The following is an 18,572-nucleotide window of genomic DNA, read 5'->3' as shown; positions in this document are numbered from 1 at the left end:
GCCCCTGGAGGCCCTGGGGTTTGTGACTCTCCCGCTGTGCTATATTCTAGGTCCATGTGAAGTTACTTAATCTAGTTTCTAGTCTCATATCTGTCACCAAACCCTGGGTAGCTTTGGGCACCCTAAGCCTCAGGTTCCCCACTTGTAAGATGGGGATGTAGGACCAGGTGATCTATCAATTAGGGGATTTATCAGTGTGTATTAAAATTCTGTGGGCCTAGGTTTGTGGAGGCGAGAACTTTAATGGAGAAGGCGCTCAACTAAATGTAATAATATGAATAATTATTTATTAACGATTATAATAAAATGAACAACCACTAAATGCTGTGAATAAAAAAGAAATAGGGCTGTAACTATTATACATTGTCAATAATATATTTATATTGAAAATATTGCAACAGGTAACATAGTCATAGTGTTCATGATACTAATATAAATATATAGTTCGTGAACGATATTAATGCCCTTATTGTATGCCAGGTGCTGTGCTAAGTGCTTTATACATTGCGTTGGCAACTAGTTCGTTCAGTTTTAAGTAAAAATAAAAGACACATCTTTCATTTTCACCAAGAACTTTATTGAACAATATATTCATTAACCGAACTAACTTTCTGGCCAGCCCAATATATTACTTATCTTTACCATAATAGTGCCACATGGGAATTACTGAAGCTGTGATTCAAAGTTGCACAACTTGTACATGGAGGAGGCCAAATTGAAACCTAACAGAGCCCAGGCTCTGTGCTAGAACATTTCACCAACTCCCTGAGAGGCAGGGAATGGCGACTCCCCCTGGGAAGATGTCAGTCTCATGGAAGGCAGATGTGAAGTCAGGGGAGAGGGGAGACCCAGGGCAGCCTTTTGGCCTCCTCACTCCCGTCTCTGTCCCTCATGCAGCTCCAGTGCCAAGGCAGACCCTTTAGTGATCCTGGTTTCTCAGCCCCAGAGCTCCAGCTCAGCAGCCTGCCTCCTGCCGCCGTCTCCTTCAAGACCTGGCATGTGCTGAATGACAGGGAGCGTCTGAGCTGTGCCCAGGGGGCCTTCCTGGCCTTGACCCAGCACCTCCAGCTCGTGGGGGATGACCCGACTGACCTGAACCCTGGCAGTCCCATCCTTCTGGCTCAGCTTGGCACTGCAAGACTCAGGGCCCAAGGCCTGCTGGGCAACATGGCTGCCATCATGGCTGCCCTGGGCCTGCCTATCCCCCCAGAAGAGGACACTCTCGGGCTTGTCCCCTTCGGGGCCTTGGCCTTCGAGAGGAAATGTCAAGGTTATGTAGTAACCCGGGAATATGGCCATTGGACTGACCGAGCTGTGAGGGACTTGGCTCTGCTCAAGGCCAAATACCCTGGGTAGAGGAGGTGGGACTTCCCGGCAGAGGCTGCAACACTTCCCCTTTCACAACGGACTCTTTTCTGCCTTGCTTCTTGGCTAGAAAGGAGACACATCTTGTCTAGGAGACAGGGCTTATGTACCATGTGTTTGGGAAAATTTCCTGGTAACCAGTCCTCAAGTCGACACTGCCTGGGCCTTCCTGCCTAGGTCCTATGGCCTCCCTTCCAGATCTGGGTGGGACTCTATGGATATCATTTTATGGATTACCAGTCCAGTGGTACTGGTTGCCCACTTCCTGGGTGGAAAAAAGTATCTCTTTGAAGTGGCTTCACTTCCCACTCTACGGGGCAGTACAGTTGGTCTCCTTCCTGGGCTCTCCCTGAGACCTTCTCACTCCTGTCATTTCGGAGAGGTCCAGGGGCTGCCTTCTTGTCTCTGTCTACCTCACTTCCTGTATGAAGATATGGACTTTCTGAGCAACTAGGCCTCCCTTCTTGCTGGAGCTCATTTCCTCCCCTTGTCTACCTCTCCGACTGTGGCCACTGTTCCAACTTCCCATCTTAAGGGGCTTCACTTCCTATTCAATGGACATGCGATTCTTGAAAAACTAAGGATTCGTGTCACATCTGTTTCCTGCTCAGGACACATCCACTTCCTCTTCTGGGCTGAGAGATGGCATCCCTGGCCTGGGGCGCTCATGAATCTCCTATTTATACTATGGCTTTTGCGGATGTCTGGGGGAACCAGTTTGTAACCCAAGGACCTTATTCTCCTCAAAGGTGTCTCCCCATTTTCAACAACTATATATACTGGTAACTTTAGTGTTCTTTTTATTTTTAAACATTTTATTTACAAAAAATTAATTTATTCTCGTAAATAAAACTCTTTTTAAGGGGTGATTTTTTTTCTCTCCAGTAGACCTAACTTGGGGGGAAGGGAAGGTACAGGGATAGGGCAGAGGGAGGGGAAGAAGGGAAAGGACATCAAAGGCAGAGGGGGCAGGGCCCCAAAGGGTGGGAGGGGGGAGGGGGAGAGCAGCAGGTGGAGTGACCCTGGGGGAAGGTGGCTGAAATTTGTCTGGAGGAGCCCACCCACCACAGGGTCAGCAGACATGTCCCTGGCCAGGAAAGGACAGAGAGGACAGCGGGAAACAAAAGTGCCAGGTGTCCCCTCCTTGAGATGAAGCACAGATGTACACATGCTCACATGGGGCCAAGAGGAGGCAAGAGATGGGGAGAAGGGGAGACAGAGATCCCCAGCGAGGCAGGCCCAAGCGCTGGAGAAAAAGAGGGGGAAAGCAAGGAAGTGATAGACATGGGAAGTCACAGACGGAAACAAGGAGGCCCCAGGGAGAAAAAGAGATCGAGAGCGTACAAAGCAAATAGAGAGATGGAGACGGTGGGAGAACACAGAGACGCTGCTGGAGATGGAGAGGAATGCAGAGGCGAAGACAGCCCAGGAGAGGACCGCGAGCTGCGGCGCGCGCCCCGCTCTCAGGCCGGGCCCCCGGGCGCCAGTTGGCCTAGGTCGGCCTCGGTGCGGCTCACCCACTCGCGGTAGAGGCCGCACACGCGGAGCCCCAGCACCTTGGCCGGGAAGACGCCCGCGGTGGCAGTGGCCGCGGCGATGGCGGCGGCAGCGGGCTCCGGTTGGGGCCCGCGGGTCTCGGCGCCCAGCGCGGCCAGCACGGCCTCCACGGCGGCGCCCAGGGCCCGCGCCTGGCGCGCCGCGTCCTCCAGGCGCCGCAGCAGGCGCAGAGCGCGCGGGTTCAGCTCTGCCTGGCGGCGGCGCACGACGTCCAGCAGCGGTGGCAGCGCAGCCAGCGCAGCCTCGTCCAGCCGCAGGCGCTCGGGCACCGGCAGGCCCGCGTGGCCCGGGGCCGGAGCGCTCAGATCGGCCACCGGCAGCCGCGGGAGCGAGAAGCCAGGCAGCCCGAAGGGGTCTCCCTGGTGCTGCACCTGCGGAGACGCGGCAGTCAGGGCGGCTCCTCCACCCGGAACTCAGCCCTCCACCCCTCTCCTGGGTCCTCAGTGTCCCCATCTCGTAAATGACACACTCCTGCCAACAGAGAGGCTGTGTTTGAGATAATACAAAACAACAAAAACCACCGTGCGCTTTACACCACTGCTTTGTTTCCTCCTCTCCTCAATGGAGATAATAACCATATCAACTTCATATGTTAGTTATGAGCCTGTTAAAATGCTTAAGGCAGGTCCTGACTCATTGGAAGGGCACAAAAAAATGTTAGCTCTTTTTTTGCGGTACGCGGGGCTCTCACTGCTGTGGCCTCCCCCGCCGCGGAGCACAGGCTCCGGACGCGCAGGCTCAGCGGCCATGGCTCACGGGCCCAGCCGCTCCGCGGCACGCGGGATTCTCCCGGACCAGGGCACGAACCCGCGTCCCCTGCATCGACAGGCGGACTCTCAACCACTGCGCCACCAGGGAAGCCCTGTTAGCTCTTTTATTAATGCTGTCTTACAGACCCAGCTTCAAATCCTGTCTCCACCACTTACTAGCTGTGCCGTTCAGTGCAAAACCGTTTCCTTCTCTGAGCCTCAGTGGTCTCCTCTGTAAGATGGGGGAACAGTTCCCTGTCCTGCCTTCCTACCACAGACCTCTTGAGAATCACAGAAGATAGTGCAGGGACCGAGTTTGTTCACTCCCTCCCCCTATTCTTCCCCACTTCTGCACCTGCTTGACACACAGCCAGGGGCTCAATGAATAACTGTCATGTGAATGAACAAATGAAAAGATAAAGGTGATATGTAATTTGTAAAGATGCTATAACAAGACCATTGTCCTTTCCTAACATTTTGCTTCTGGTTCAGGCACTGTGCTGCTTTAAACACACTATTCCTAATCTTCCCAATAATGGGTGTGATGATGTGATCATGGTCTTGTAAATGAGGATATTGGGACTGACTTATCCTAGGTCATCCATCTAGGAAGGGGCAGAAGCTGGAATCTGAACCAAAGTTGGTAGGACTACAAAGCTAGCTTTATTATCTTACTATTGCTGTCATAATTATTAAATTATTATATTTAATGCTATCAGTACTGCCCATGGTCACAACAGGTTGGCAGGGCTACAGTCTGATTCAAAACTATACCCTCCCTCCACTACACCAGAGTAATTTGGGGAACTATTTAGTTTCCTTTGTCAGTGTCCTCTGGCCAACCAAAGATTTTGGCAGGTCCTTCTCCTCTGTAAAAGTGTCCTCTTGGGATGGCATTTTAAACCCTAGATTGAAACCCCTTCTTGGCTTCTCTGTATAACACAGGTAGAAGAGTTCACAGCTCATCTTATTCAACTGCCTCCTTTTTGTTTTTTGTTTTTTTTTTGGTCCTGCCGGGATCCCCGACCAGGGATTGAACGCAGGCTCTGGCAGTGAAAGCGCCCGAATCCTAATCACTGGACCTCCAGGGAATTCCCTTAACTGCCTCCTTTTACACCTGGGAAGTTCCAAGCTCATGGAGGTGAGATGACAAGATCACACAGAGCCTAAGAACATTGGTTTCCTGACTCCCAGACCAGAGTTCTCTTTACTCTCTCAGGTTGCTTCTGTCTTAAAGTACCAGGAGGGAGCCTCCATGCTGAGGCTAATGGAGGGGCATTTGGGGCACAGACAGGGTCCTCCTCCAATTTGCTGTGTGGCCAGGGGCCAGCTACTGACCCTTCTTGGGAGCCCCAATTTCTGCAGCTGTGAAGTGAGATTGAGAAAATAGGTAGTCAAGGACCCCTTGATCTGTATGTACTTCCCCATTCCCCAGGCCCCTGGTACCCACACCCCAAACCCCACTCACATATTCCTGGAGCAGCTGCTCAGCATATTTGGTGAGGAGGCGGGCAAGGCTGTGTGTCTGTTGGATCTTGGACTCCAAGTGGGGAAGGGGTGAGACTGAGGAGTCAGCCTGGGGGTCCTCTGGTGGGAAAAGGGGGGGAGGAATGAGGGCACCCCAACCCCTTGCTTCTTGACCACTTCTTCCAGGCTGGCTCTTCCTGAACCCGGAAGCTCCACTCAGAATTCTCCACCTTTTAAGCCAGGCAGGCTCTGTCCCATTCCAACTGAGGGAAAATAGGGCACCAGACATTTGCCAAACGGTTGTTCTCCCTGAAATGTGTTCCCTGTCCCCAAATCATGGTTGAAATCCTATTGAAGCCAAATTCAAATACTGCCTCCTCAGTGCAGCCTCCAGATTCACCCCTCCTTTAAATTAACTTCTTCCTTCTACTTAAGGCCATTTGTTCATACTTCCAAGGCGGTTCTTTTAATATCTCTTTTATCTGTGAGAATCTGCCTCAGCCTGAGAGCCCTTCGAGAGCAAGGCTCGTGTATCTCTGTACCTCAATGATAGTTGGTGGAATTCAGCATCATCGAAGCACAGAACTTAAAATTGAAACAAGCCTTTAAGCCCATTTTACAGATTGGGATACTGAAGTGTCATTTCTTCCCTGATGATCCTTCTGTGCAAAACCGTGGGCTGGGCACCGTACAGTTTCAATGAATCAGCAACCGGCCTTAACCAGCACAAGTTAGAGGGTGGTGCCCCGGGAGGAAGAATACATTTCCCGAGACGCCTAGCGCGCGTGCCCAAGGCATGCTGGGGAATGTAGTCCTAGCCCGTCAACTCCCGCCCCGCCCCTCGCTAGAGTTTGCCCCGCGGGTCCCTATCCTTAACAGCCTCGACTTTCGTCTCCAGTTGTCACTTACCAGCCCCTGTGGCCCAAAGACTTCCGCCCCTAACTTTACCCCTCCCTCTGGCTCCCAGCTCTGATTCTTTCCCGGTACTCAGATAGGGTCCCGGCGTCCTGCCCCAGCCACGACCCCAATTCTCCCCCAGGGTGTACTCGAACCCGTAATCTACCTCCTGAGCCCAACTCCCTGAAGGCACAGCCCCAGGCCTCCTCTAAACTCTGGCGCTTGCCCCTTCCCATAGCTCACGCACAACTCACCCGCTCGTTACCTGACACCGGGGCCCTGCTCTCCCCCGCTCAGGCCGCTCCCTTCCCGGACCTAGGGGTGGCGGGGACCCAGACCCCAGCTTCTAGCCCTTCTGACCCCTGCTCCCCTCGGCGCTCGGCATCCGGCCCTTCAGCCCCTTACCCAGACTGCCCTCCCTCCGGCTCATGCTGGCCCCAGGCTGATCCCGGTTGCCTCCACGCCCCCCTACCGAGGAGGGGAGAAGGGGGAAAAGGATAGGGGCGTGGCCCGGCCGTAGCCAATCAGGGCTCAGACCCCAACAATCTACCACCCCCTTCCACCCCACCTCCCACCCGACCTCCGCCGCCCCAGGCAGGATTCCTTGGCCCTGAGCTCAGCTCCCTGCATGCACGGCCTAGTCGGGAAGCGGGCGGCAGGTTGTCTGCAAAGTGGACTCGGGACCTAAAGGCTTGGGTTGCCGGGGCCTGGGAGACAGCCCTGAGTCAGATGGGAGGAGAAGGCTCACGCTCCGACCTGGTGGAAGGCTTGGCGCCCGGAGAAAGCTGGGGAGGTGGTGGAGAAAGGTGGTGGAGAGGGAGCAGCTGGCAGGACTGGAATGTGCTGCCCTTCCTCTTGGCTGGGGGAGGGGAGAGCGGGGTGCGTGAGAGGCCAAGGTGGGGGCCCTCAGGCTTAGGCCACACCTGCCCGGACATACACCTCCTGGCCTATCTCAGATGTCTCCTGCCCTTGCTTTCACAGTCACACCTACTAGGGTGCCACCTCACCTCACCTTACCAGACCCAGTAAGAGAACTCTTCTGACACACCCGCATCTACTGAAGGGTTCTCACACAGGAACAAGCTTAAGAGACAGGTACAGAGAGTCATACCCACACGTCAGCCCACTAACCTGATGCAGACAAATGCTGAACGGTCTGTACACACTTATCCCCACAAATGGTTCCCAAGCACCCACACTTTCCAGGGCTCTGGAACCCAGAGATGATCCATTCTTGGTCTCTAGCCCCCTGAGGAGCTCACAGTCTGATGGGGAAACGATAGACAACAGATTGTTATGGGGTTTGTGAATGAAGAAACTGGGAAGGAGACCTGTGTGTCTGTGAGTACATTGCCATGTGCAGACAACTGCCAGAATAAAGGAAGAAAGAGGTGAACTGGCAGAGGGCACAGCAGGTGGGTCCATCACACACTCTTTTTTGGGGGAGGGGGCTGCATTGGGTCTTTGTTGCTGTGCGCGGGCTTTCTCTAGTTGCAGTGAGCAGGGGCTACTCCTCGTTGTGGTGCGCGGGCTTCTCATTGTGGTGGTGTCTCTTGCTGCGGAGCACAGGCTCTAGGTGCACCGGGCTTCAGTAGTTGCGGCACGTGGGCTCTGGAACACAGGCTCAGTAGTTGTGGCGCCCGGTATGAGTTGCTCCGCGGCATGTGGGAGCTTCCCGGACCAAGGCTCGAACCCGTGTCCCCTGCATTGGCAGGCAGATTCTTAACCACTCTGCCACCAGGGAAGTCACCATCACACATTTTTTTAACAGAGACTGTTGTTGGGTATTTACTATGTGCAAGGCACTGTTCTAAGTTATACACGTATTAACTCACTCCCATGTTATAGCTGAGGAATTAGAAATAAGTGACTTGTCCAAGGTCACTGGACAAGAAGAGTTGGGATTTTACCCCATCAGTTTGGATCCAGAAATGCTGTCATAACCACCTTCCTATACCTTAACCCCTCTGAACATAGTAATACCAAAACACACAGACACAATAGCCACACCCTTGAAACACACGCACACATAACAACAGAAATTTAGAAGGTGGCATCTGCTGAAACACAGCCTCAAACAAAATCAACCAAGACACACTCATTTTAAGTAAACCTTCCACTGAAGTAAAATATACACAGGGAAAAGTACACACATCATAAGGGTACAGCCTGACGAATTTTCCAAGACTAAATATGCCCTAGGAACCAGAACCAGACTAAGAAACAGAACATGACCAGTTCCCAGAGCCTCCTCTTAGCCCCTCCCAGTCCCAAGGCTGACCACTATTCTGATTTCTCACACCACACCATTAATTGGTTTCTTCTGGTTTTTTGGTTTTGATTTATATATTTATTTATTTTTGGCTGCGTTTCGTCTTCATTGCTGCGCCGCGGGCTTTCTTTAGTTGCGGTGAGTGGGGGCTACTCTTTGTTGCGGTCTGCAGGCTTCTCATTGCGGTGGCCTCTCCCGTTTCGAAGCACGGGCTCCAGGGCCACAGGCTTGAGTAGTAGTGGCTCTCGGGCTCTATAGCGCAGGCTCAGCAGCTGTGGCGCACAGGCTCAGTTGCTCCGCAGCATGTGGGATCTTCCCCGACCAGGGCTCGAACCCGTGTCCCCTGAATTGACAGGCGGATTCTTAACCACTGCGCCACCGGGGAAGCCCGCTCTTGCGTGTTTTGAACTTTATATAAATGGGATCATACAGTGTGTAGTGCTGTATCTGACTCCTTTCATGAGACTTGTCCCAGTTGTTGAGGGTAGCAGGACATCACTCTCCTTTCTGTGTCCTCCATGGTATGAACAGGCTACAATCATTTTGCACTCCCCTGTCGATGGGTTGTTTCCAGTCTGAGGCTATTATGAATAGAGCTATGAACATTCTAGTACAGGCCCCTTGGTTCTGATACCCACGCATTTCTGTTGGGTGTTAACGACCTAGGAGTGGAACTGCTGGATCATAGAGTTTCACTCGAAAACCGCCAGCTTTCCAAAGTGTCTCTACCAATTTACACTCCCCCAGAAATATGAGGAATCCAGTTGCTCTACTTCTTCGCCTCCACTTGGTAAGGTCCGTCATTCTCAGTTTAGCCATTCTGGTGGGTGGAGAGTCAGTCATATTTGAGTGTCTGGCACGTAACTGGCACTCAGTCAATAGACTGTTGAATGAATGGGTAGTTGAACAGTGTAGAACCAGATAGCCAGGCGAGGGGGACACACACCCACGCACACGCACACGCGCACACACACACACACTCCGTTCCAGGGACGTCCCCACGCGCAGCGGTAGCACACAGGACACACACCCTCTCGCGCCCCCTGGCGCCCACTTGGTCTGAACGCACGGCCGCAGCCCCACCGCGCGCGTCCAGTCGCCCAGCTGCCCGCAACCTGCCTCTCGGCGGCGGGCAGGGGGCGCTGCTCGTCCGGGTGCCCCGAGGGGGCGGGCCCGGTCGGGGCGGGGTCGGCCGGCTTCCAGGCCTGGGCTCTGGCCGCCCGCGCCGCCCGGCCGCTCCGGGGACGGGCCGGGGCGGGGCGCGGCGGCAGGAAGCGGGGCGGGGACTCGCGGAAGCCTTGGGGAGCGAGGGAGGGCGCGGCCAACTCCCGGAGAGACGACAGGCCGAGAGAGCGGCGCCCCGGCCTGGCGCCGAGCCTGAGCCAGCCGGACGGGAGGCGGCCCAGCCGTGGGCTCGGCCTCGGCCCCAGCCCCGCCAGCATGGCCGGCCGGACCGTGCGGGCCGAGACCCGGAGCCGGGCCAAGGATGACATCAAGAAGGTGATGGCGACCATCGAGAAGGTCCGGAGATGGTGAGCGCTGCCCCGGGGCCAGGGACGGGACACGATGGGCCACTCCTCCCCTAGATACGTCTACCCCCCTTCGCCAGCTGTGGCCCCCAGGTGTTAGGTGTGCCTCCCAGCTGCGCCCTGGATCTGCAGGGCTCTATCTTCCTTCTCCTGGCTACACCCTGGGGTCTACAAAGCGTGTTCCTCAGCCCTGCCCTCCCGAGCCTGGAGCCCCCATTTATGCCCCGCCCCCTGAAGCTTTGACACTCCTTTCGCAAGTATGCAGAGTGATCTTCATTGCTTTGGTCCCCAGCCGGGCCCATAGTCGCGCTCTCCATGTATATACCCCAGGGGTCTGCAGAGCCATGACCCCAAGTCACAGTCTCTCTAGAGGCACCCCCCATCTATACCCTCGGGTCTGCAGGGTTTCTCCCTCTAACTATGTCCCATTAGCAAAACTGCCCCTTCCCTCCGGCACCACCACCACCTCTACAGGTATCCCCAGATGTGTCCAGCTCCTGGGGTGGCTCTCTCCTCAGGCCTCTCTGACCCAGTCCCCCCACCGTCCCACAGGGAGAAGCGCTGGGTGACTGTGGGCGACACTTCCCTTCGTATCTTCAAGTGGGTGCCAGTGGTGGACCCCCAGGAGGAGGTGAGCAAGTTCTCCCACACCAGGCCCTTCCTCTGTGCAGCCTCAGGAAAGCCCCTCCCCACCCTGGCCTCCACCTCCAGTCCCCACTCGGACCTCAAATGCAGGAGCCCGGACAGATGTTAACAATTAGTGGCAACTCCGCCTCTTCCCCCACCCCCACACCAGACCCCGCTCCCCCCTACTCCAGTTCAAGACCTAACCCAGTGTGCACAACCTGTCCCCTCATGCAGGGCTTTCTGCTTCTCTGTGCCTCAGTTTCCTTATTTGTACAGTGGGGGCTTTGCAAGTGCTAACTACAAAGCTGACTCTGATCCTTAGCCCTCTAACCCCCAGGAGCGACGGAGGGCAGGTGGCGGGGCAGAGAGATCCCGAGGCCGGGAGCGGAGGGGCAGGGGCGCCAGTCCCCGAGGGGGTGGCCCTCTCATCCTGCTCGATCTCAATGGTATGTAGGGATGCTGAGATGTGGGGGGCTGTGGGGATTGAGGGAGGGGGCTGGAGGCCTCAGGCCCAACGCTTTTGGCTTTTGCTCCCACAGATGAGAACAGTAACCAGAGTTTCCATTCGGAAGGCTCCCTGCAAAAGGGCACCGATCCCAGCCCTGGGGGCACCCCCCAGCCCAGCCGCCCTGTGTCACCTGCTGGACCACCGGAAGGGGTCCCGGAGGATGCTCAGCCCCCACAGCTGGGCCAGGAGAGAGGTAGGACCAGGTGCCTCCCAGGAGCCCTCTCTTCTGAATCTTGTTCTCTCCAAGGTCAAAGCCACCAGCTAACCCCTCGACCTGCTCCTACTCCTGTGTTGCCTCCTTGGGAGGCCTTCTCTGAGTCCTGTGGAAAGTCACTGCCCTTCCTCTAGGGACTGTCTGTCTCCTTCCCCTGGCTTCTTAGCATCTGTGGATAACTTAGCACTGTCTGAGATTTTCATGTAAATTTAGCTTTTTACTAGTTAAGTATCTTTCTCTGCCACTCCCACCTCATGTCACTTCCTGAATGTTGGGCCCATATCAATCTTGTTCACTACTGTATCCTCAGAACACCATGGGACACAGTAGGTGCTCAATAAATATTTGCTAAGGAATAAATAATCGTGATAATCGTAAGAGTGATTAATAATAAGTGATAATAACAGCTAATACTTATTGAGCTCTTACTGTGTGCCAGGCACCCCTCTAAGCACTTTCCATGTTTTATCTCATTTAATCCTTACAACAACCCTGTGAGGGTTATGATCTCCATTTATAGATGAGACACCGAAACCCAGAAAGGTTCAGTAAGTTGCCCAAGCTCACACAGCCAGTGAGCCAGGATCTGGGGTATGAGTCCTCCTCAGCTCCTCTTTCTTCCCATAGAGTCAATCCCCTACCTGGTCAGATTCACCTCCCCAATGTGTCTGCCTTCCCAGGCTCTGTCACCTCTCTCACCCACACCCAGCTCCAGCCTCCTCCTGGGTCTCCTCTCGTTCAGTTGGACCCACACAGCTACCAGAGCACAAGGTTGACGAGGTCATTTTCCTGCTTCAAAGCCTTCAGTGGCTGCCTGTGACCTTTGACTTCTCAGCCTGGCACTCCGGGCCCTTCGTGAACTGTCCCCTGCTGACCTCATTGTTCCCTTCCAAGAACACCATGGCTTGGGCCTATGTTCTGTGTTGTCTAGATCATACCACACACTTGTATATCTTTACTAATATAAAAACAATAATTGGCATTTATCGAGCACTTACTGTCTGCGGGGCACTGTACTAATGGCTTTTCCTGTGTTGTCTCATTTAATTCTTACAACAGTCTCATGTGGTAATTACTGTAATCATCTCCATTTTACAGGTGGGGAAAACAGGCTTAGAGCAATTAAGTCACTTGCCCAGGGTCAGGATTCGAACCCAGGCAGTCCAACCCCAGAATCTGGGCTTGCCAAGCTTCTGTTGCCTGTGCCTGAAATGTACTCCAGCTCCCCATTTGTCTACCTGATCAAATCTACTCACCCGTCAAGATCCCACCTAAATGTCCTTCCTGTGTTTCCTTCCTGGGTTGCAGCCAGGTGACTGGCTCCCCCCTCAGTGCTCGCACAGCCCGCGGGCTTATGTGATTGGTGTGTTTCCCTCTTGGTCTGTGCTGTGGCACAGAGCAGCTGCTCAGGGAACACCTGTTAATTTCACGTTCCAGATGCTGGGGGCATAACTGCGGGCGGCACCGATGAACCTCCAATGCTGACCAAGGAGGAGCCTGTTCCAGAATTGCTGGAGGCTGAGGTGAGAGTGGCCAGGAGTCTGGACTCCCAGGTCTTGGAGGGAATGGGGGCTCTGGGGTAGCCAAAGCCTTGGGGGCTGCACTCTTGAGGTCCAGGTGGGAAATGTAGACCTTGGACACAGCTAAAGGCTATAAGGCTGGGTTCTTGGGACTGAAAAGAAAAGGGTGTTTTAGAAACAAAATCCTGCGGGCTGGATTGGGGCTGATTTGAGACCATTAAAAGCCTGAAAAGATCATGGTGCACCTCCAAGTATTTTTTTTTTTAATCCTAAGTATGTAATTAGCTTAAGAAAGTCCCCCACAAACTTCTGACTTTTCCCACAAGGACTACCGTGATAACGTTTTCAAGAAATATCAAATATCAACTTCTTTCCCCCAAACGGTGTTGTTTTTGTTTCCGGCGCCCTACTTAATCTGCGTCCTGGGGCCCTGGCCCTGGGCTAGACTCCCGGGTCCGGGAGGGGAGTGGAGTGGAGGCTTTCAAGAAGGCATAGGCTAGGAGGCTGCACTCCTGGGTTTGGGTGGAGCTCATGCCTGTCCGCCCTTCCTCTCCAGGCCCCTGAAGCTTACCCCGTCTTTGAGCCAGTGCCACCTGTCCCCGAGGCAGCCCAGGGTGATACAGAGGACTCGGAGGGCGCCCCCCCACTCAAGCGCATCTGCCCAAATGCCCCTGACCCCTGAGAAGCCGGCCTGCCTGTCCTGTCGCCCCAGGGGTCCCTTTGGCTTTTTACAAATAAAGACCCTTTTGTAATTTTGTGTCATGTCATTTCCCCATCAGGGCTGGGGAGGGTCTTTGGAGACAGTTTTGTCTCACGCTCCATTTCTCAGATGGGGTCACTGAGGCTCTGAGAGGACCTACCTGTAGTCACACCCTGAGTCAGACATGGGAGAGGGGTTTGAGCCAGGACCCTGCCTCCCCAGCACTCCCTCCACCCTGTCCTGTCCCCCTTACCTTTGACCCTTCCTTCAGCCCTCCTGCTCTGGGAATCCCAGGACCCCTTTTCTTCCTGCTCAGCCCTCCCCTGGGCCCAGCAATTACCAAAGCTCTGGGCAGCTAGGCCCGTGATTCCCATTCACACACAGGAACACAGAAGCCCAGAGGGATTTGGGGGCCTGGGATGACCCAACCCATTCCCTGCCCTCAGGAAGCTACAGCATCGTTCCTCCCTGCCTCTGCTTAGCCATTCCTCCACTGGAACCCCTGCCCACACTTCTGGTTGAATCTTGCTTGTCTTCGGCTCAGTCACTACCTTCTCCAGGAAGCCTTCCCCAGGCTCAGTGAGTTTCTCCCCTTCGGGCTCCTACAACTCCATGTGCTTCTTTCCCTTGGTCTCAGCATTTATCAGGCTGTTTGGGGATGGTTGGTTTGTATGTCTATCTCATCCACTAGGCTGCAGGCTCCTGAGAGCAGAACTTGGTCGCAGCCTTGCCTAGCAGCACACTAGGCATAGAGCAGTCATAGCAATTGTTTGGTGAATGAATGAATTAATGAATGGGCTGAGGCTCTCCAGGAAGGCTTCTCTGAGTAGGTGGCATACAAGCTTGACTCTGAGACATGTACCTCAGTGTGGTAGACCTGAAGTCAGAAGTCCTGGTTAAAGTCCTGGCTCTGTTACTCACTACCTGTGTGGCTCTATGCTGGCTGTTTCCCCTCTCTGAGCCTTAGTTTGTTCATCTGAGCAATGGGGACAATAACTAGGCCTCATCTGCTGCAGTGGGTTGTGGGAAACTTCAAATAATATAAGGATACTCTCACTCTGTGCCTGCAAGAGAGTCAGAGTCAGGTGTATTAGCCCTATTTTTATTTATTTATTTTTTCCTATTTTTATTTTTAACAAAGGAAGAGACTGAGGTTCAGAGAAGACCAAATTGAAACTTTAAAGAACTTTAAAAAATATTCAGCGTGTTTCCTGACAGCAGCTTCAGTAGTAATATTTGAGCCAGGCTTGCCAGGGGAGCCAGGTGTGCAGTGATGTGGTACATTCATTTCTTGTTGCCACCTAACAAATTACCACAATTTTAGTGGCTTAAAAAATGCAAATGTGTTATCTTAGCATTCTGGAGGTTAGAAGTCCAAAATTACTCTCAGTGGGTTAAAGTAAAAATGTCGACAGGGCTGGTTCCTTCCAGAGACTGTAGGGGAGAATCTATTTGCCTGCTTTTTCCAGCTTCTGCAGACCACCTGCATCCCTTGTGGCCCCGCCCTCCATCTTCAGATCCAGCAGCATAGCATCGTCCAAACTCCCTTTCTGTCTCTGCTTCCATTGTCACATCTGCTTCTCTGACTCTCCTGCCTCCCTCTATTAAAGACTCTTGTGAGTACATTGGACCCACCTTTATAACCTAGGCTAATCTTCCCAGCTCAAGATTGTTAATTTCATCACACCGGCAGAATCTTATTTGCCATGTAAAGTAACATTCACAGGTTCTGGGGATAGGGCCTGGACATCTTTGGAGGGCCATTATTCAGCCTTAGCACATGTGGTAAAAATCTCAGCCATTTCTAGGGTGTGTGGGTCATCTCATTAGTGCCCTGAATCACCTCACGTGGTAAGGAGAGTGCTCTGTAAAATGTAAAGTGCTTTGTATGGATTAGTAGTACAGTGTTAAGGCCCACAATTCAGGCTCTGGGTTAGAATCTCAGCGTCTCCATTCATTCACTGTGTGACCTTGGGCAAGTGACTTAACCTCTCTGTGCCTCAGTTTTCTCATCTGTACAATGGGGATAATAGTAACATCAGCCTGGTGAGATTATTGTGAGGATTAAATGAGGCAATACATGGAGAGAGAGTCCTTGGCTTGGTACATAGTAAGTGCTCAACAAATAGCAGCTGTTTTTCCTATTACCCCATTTTACAGATGAGGATATTAGGGGGTAGGAGTAGAGGCCAGAGACTCACCTGCCAGTGAGACTGGGGACGAAGAGTCATTTCTGAGTAGGCTTGAAAGGGTAAAGTTTGAGTCTTCCCCATTCTTATCCCTCTCCTGGCCCAAGGCCCCAGTCCCCAGGCAGCTGTCCCTTAGCCCAAGCCTGCTCTCACCTTTTTCTGTAGCCTACTCTGTAACCTGGTTTAAAAGCCCCCTCTTCCATAGCCATATCCCTGACCATCACCTTGCCATGCCGTCCCCGCCCCCTCCCCACATCCACACTCTCTTTTTGGAAATTCTTCACCCTTGGCTCTCGGGCCCTAGCCTCCAGTGCTCTGCCATTCTCTTCCCCTATGTCACTCTCTCCTTTTCCTGATCCCTTAAATATCTCTCGGTCTGGCCTAGCTCTTTTCATGAACACATTCCCTGCTAGGTCCCACCTACTCCTTGAATTAATGGTTCCCAAGTCTCTGCCTCCCAGTTCTGCCCCCTACCTCCAGGCTCAAAGAGCCAAATGCCTTCACGACATCTCCACCGGGATGTCCCACATATCCTCAGCCTAGCCCTCCCCACAACCTGTTCCCAGCATCCCCTCTGGGATTCCCCAGAAATGGCCCACAATCCCAGGAGGTGGCTAAGCTGGGAGCACCCAGAAGTCAGAGTCAACATCCCATGAGTCACCCTGTCCCGTTAAGTCCTTGTCCTAAATAACCCTTCCACTTGCCCCTTTCTTTAGGGCCCCACTGTTTTGCTGGTGCCTCCCAGTGAGTTCCCCTGCTTCGCTCTGGCCCATCAGCAATCCATTGTCCACCCAGCAGCTGGGCGGTCTCAGAAACCCGAATCTGCCCGTGATGCTTCCCGGGGTTAAAACCCTCCAGTCCCCTCATTACCTGCAGGATGGCACCACACTCCGCCTCTTCCTCCCATCCCTGCACAGCTACCCTTGGAACTGCCTATAATCACCCCCAGACACTTCGCTTTTTTCCTCACCTCTGTGGCTTTGCTCATGCTGTTTGCTCGGCCAGGAGTGCCCTTCTTGTCCCTCTTCATCTGGGAGATGGCTTCTTGTTTTTCAAACCTCAGCTTCCTGGTGTGGTCTTCTCTCCTCTCCTCGTGCCCCCTGTCTCCTCTTCTGCCGTTTCCCAGAGCATCAGGAATTCTCTTGTGATGGTCGATGTTGGCTTCAGTCTCCAGCACCAGACTGCAAGCTCCACGAAGGCAGGGGAATTCCTTTATTCATAGCAACGCATATTTATTGTGTGCTTACTGTTTGCCGGGTACTGTTCTAGGCCCTGGGGATACAGCATAAACAAGATGGAAAAATATCCTTGCCTTCACGGAACTTAGCTTCAGTAAATTAGATTATATGTAGAAAGTTATAAGTACTGTGGAAAAAATAGAGTAAGGGAAGTGGGGAAGGAGTAGATTGCAATTTTAAATAGGGAGGTCAGGGGAGGCCTGACTGAGGAGACATTTGAGGAAAAGGTTGAAGGAAGGGAGGGAGACAGCCTTGCACATATCTGGGGGAAATGCATTCCAGGAAGAGGGAACAGCCAGTGCAAAGGCCCTGAGGGGGCACATGCCTGGAAATGAGATCAGTGCCTCTGGAGCAGAGGGAGGAGGGAGAGAGTGGTGGGAAGTGAGGTCAGGTCAGCAAGGGCCTCAGAGGCAAGACAGGCACATAACCTGTCATTCAAACTTTGAGGATAAAAGAGGATGTATTAATAATTATGCCCAGATAACAGGTGAAACGGGATAACCAGGATGTAAGGTTATCCTGCTTGGAGGCCATTGTCAGGACTCTGGCTTTTGTTCTGGGTGAGATGAAGAGCTATTGAAGGGGTCTGAGCAGAGGAGTAACATGATCAGACTTAGAGGGTTTTTTTTCCTTAATATTTTATTATAGTTTTAAAGTTTACAGCAAAATTGGAAGAATTGTACAAGTAACACTGATGTACCTACCACCTAGATTCTATAACATTTTACTGTTTGCTTTATCACATAGCCCTATCCATCCATCTAACAACCTTTCTTATGTCCTTGATACATTTCAAAATAAGTTGCAGACAATGGTATACTTCCCTCTCTACACTTCGGCATGCACATTTTTCACTAGAGTCCAGTATTTATTTACAGGTTTTTCTTTTCCTGTAAAAAGAATAACTATTCATATAGTATTCATATAGCAAAACTATTCATATAGCAAAATGCACAGGTGTTAACTGTGATCCAGTGAGTTTCAACAAATATATAATTTGCATAATGCAAGCCCTTATCAACTATATCACTATCCCCCCCGGAAAGTTTCCTGTTGCCCCTTCCCTGTCCCCAACTCCCTAGCGGCAGTGCTGTTCTGATTTTGGTTTTGATTAGGTTAACCTGTTGTTGAACTTCGCGTGCATGGAATGGATGTACTCCTTCGCATCCGTTTCCTTTCACTCAGCGTAATGTTTTTGAGAGTCATCCACATTGTTGCTTGGATCAGTAGTTTGTTCCTTTCTATCGCTGGGTTAGATGCCATAGACGTGTCTTTGACTAGGATCGCTCTGCTGGGTGGAGAGCAGATGCCTCCAAGTCCTCTGCCTGTTTCTATTTCCCCGCACAAGCCTGTCAAGCCTGGGGCCCAGAGCCCTGGATGAGTACATCCCAGGGAGATGGATAGCCTTTTCTCAGGGACCTTTCAAACCTCAGCTTCCTGGTGTGGTCTTCTCTCCTCTCCTCGCATCAGTGCCCCAGAAATCTGGGGAGACAGAACGATATCAGAGGTAGGATCTAGGGTGACCAAGCATTCTGGTTTGCCCAGGACTTTCCCCATGTTAGCCCTGCAAGTTCCATTCCCGGGAATCCCTCAGTTCTCGGCAAACTGCGATCCCACCACCGCCCCTAGGCTCCCAGGCCCTTTCTCACTCCAGACTACACTTCCTTCTAAGAATTGATTTTCCTTAAACTCCAAACTGGTCTGCTGCTCCCTTGCTCTAAAACTTCCCATGGCTCCCCA

The 18,572-nt window shown here is 52.8% G+C and overlaps 3 protein-coding genes and 1 long non-coding RNA gene across 5 annotated transcripts in view; 2 read left to right on the top strand and 2 right to left on the bottom strand.

Moving 5' to 3' along the window:
- The first annotated feature begins 891 nt into the window (after positions 1–891).
- LOC131740445 (cardiotrophin-2-like) lies at positions 892–1,356 on the top strand. The gene has a single exon (XM_059036284.2). The coding sequence runs from the start codon at positions 892–894 to the stop codon at positions 1,354–1,356; it is 465 nt and encodes a 154-aa protein (XP_058892267.1).
- Positions 1,357–2,148: 792 nt separating this feature from the next.
- On the bottom strand, positions 2,149–6,498 carry CTF1 (cardiotrophin 1). Its single transcript, XM_059036274.2, has 3 exons — positions 6,441–6,498; positions 5,140–5,258; positions 2,149–3,293 (listed from the first exon to the last, which is right to left on the bottom strand). Exons 1-3 carry the CDS (start codon positions 6,463–6,465, stop codon positions 2,829–2,831), a joined length of 609 nt encoding a protein of 202 aa, XP_058892257.1. The 5' UTR covers positions 6,466–6,498; the 3' UTR covers positions 2,149–2,828.
- A 3,046-nt stretch (positions 6,499–9,544) lies between these two features.
- BCL7C (BAF chromatin remodeling complex subunit BCL7C) lies at positions 9,545–13,457 on the top strand. 2 transcript variants are annotated; one of them, XM_067013595.1, is made up of 6 exons: positions 9,545–9,839; positions 10,389–10,467; positions 10,786–10,909; positions 11,003–11,164; positions 12,623–12,708; positions 13,262–13,457. In XM_067013595.1, exons 1-6 carry the CDS (start codon positions 9,748–9,750, stop codon positions 13,385–13,387), a joined length of 669 nt encoding a protein of 222 aa, XP_066869696.1. In that variant the 5' UTR covers positions 9,545–9,747; the 3' UTR covers positions 13,388–13,457. The 2 variants fall into 2 exon arrangements, with proteins under 2 accessions (XP_066869696.1, XP_058892253.1); XM_059036270.2 differs by having other exon boundaries at positions 9,546–9,839; positions 10,801–10,909.
- A 4,004-nt stretch (positions 13,458–17,461) lies between these two features.
- The window catches only part of LOC131741619 (uncharacterized), a 41,541-nt gene continuing 40,430 nt past the window's right edge, over positions 17,462–18,572 (bottom strand). The window contains exon 6 of the long non-coding RNA XR_010836592.1: positions 17,462–18,314. This is a non-coding gene — a long non-coding RNA (uncharacterized lncRNA). The remainder of the gene's footprint in view (positions 18,315–18,572) is intronic.

This window comes from Kogia breviceps, chromosome 14 (genome assembly GCF_026419965.1).
Source record: "Kogia breviceps isolate mKogBre1 chromosome 14, mKogBre1 haplotype 1, whole genome shotgun sequence".
Classification (NCBI taxonomy): domain Eukaryota; kingdom Metazoa; phylum Chordata; class Mammalia; order Artiodactyla; family Physeteridae; genus Kogia; species Kogia breviceps.
The sequence above is the reverse complement of the archived record's forward strand: the minus strand, read 5'-3'. Positions and strand labels throughout refer to the sequence as shown.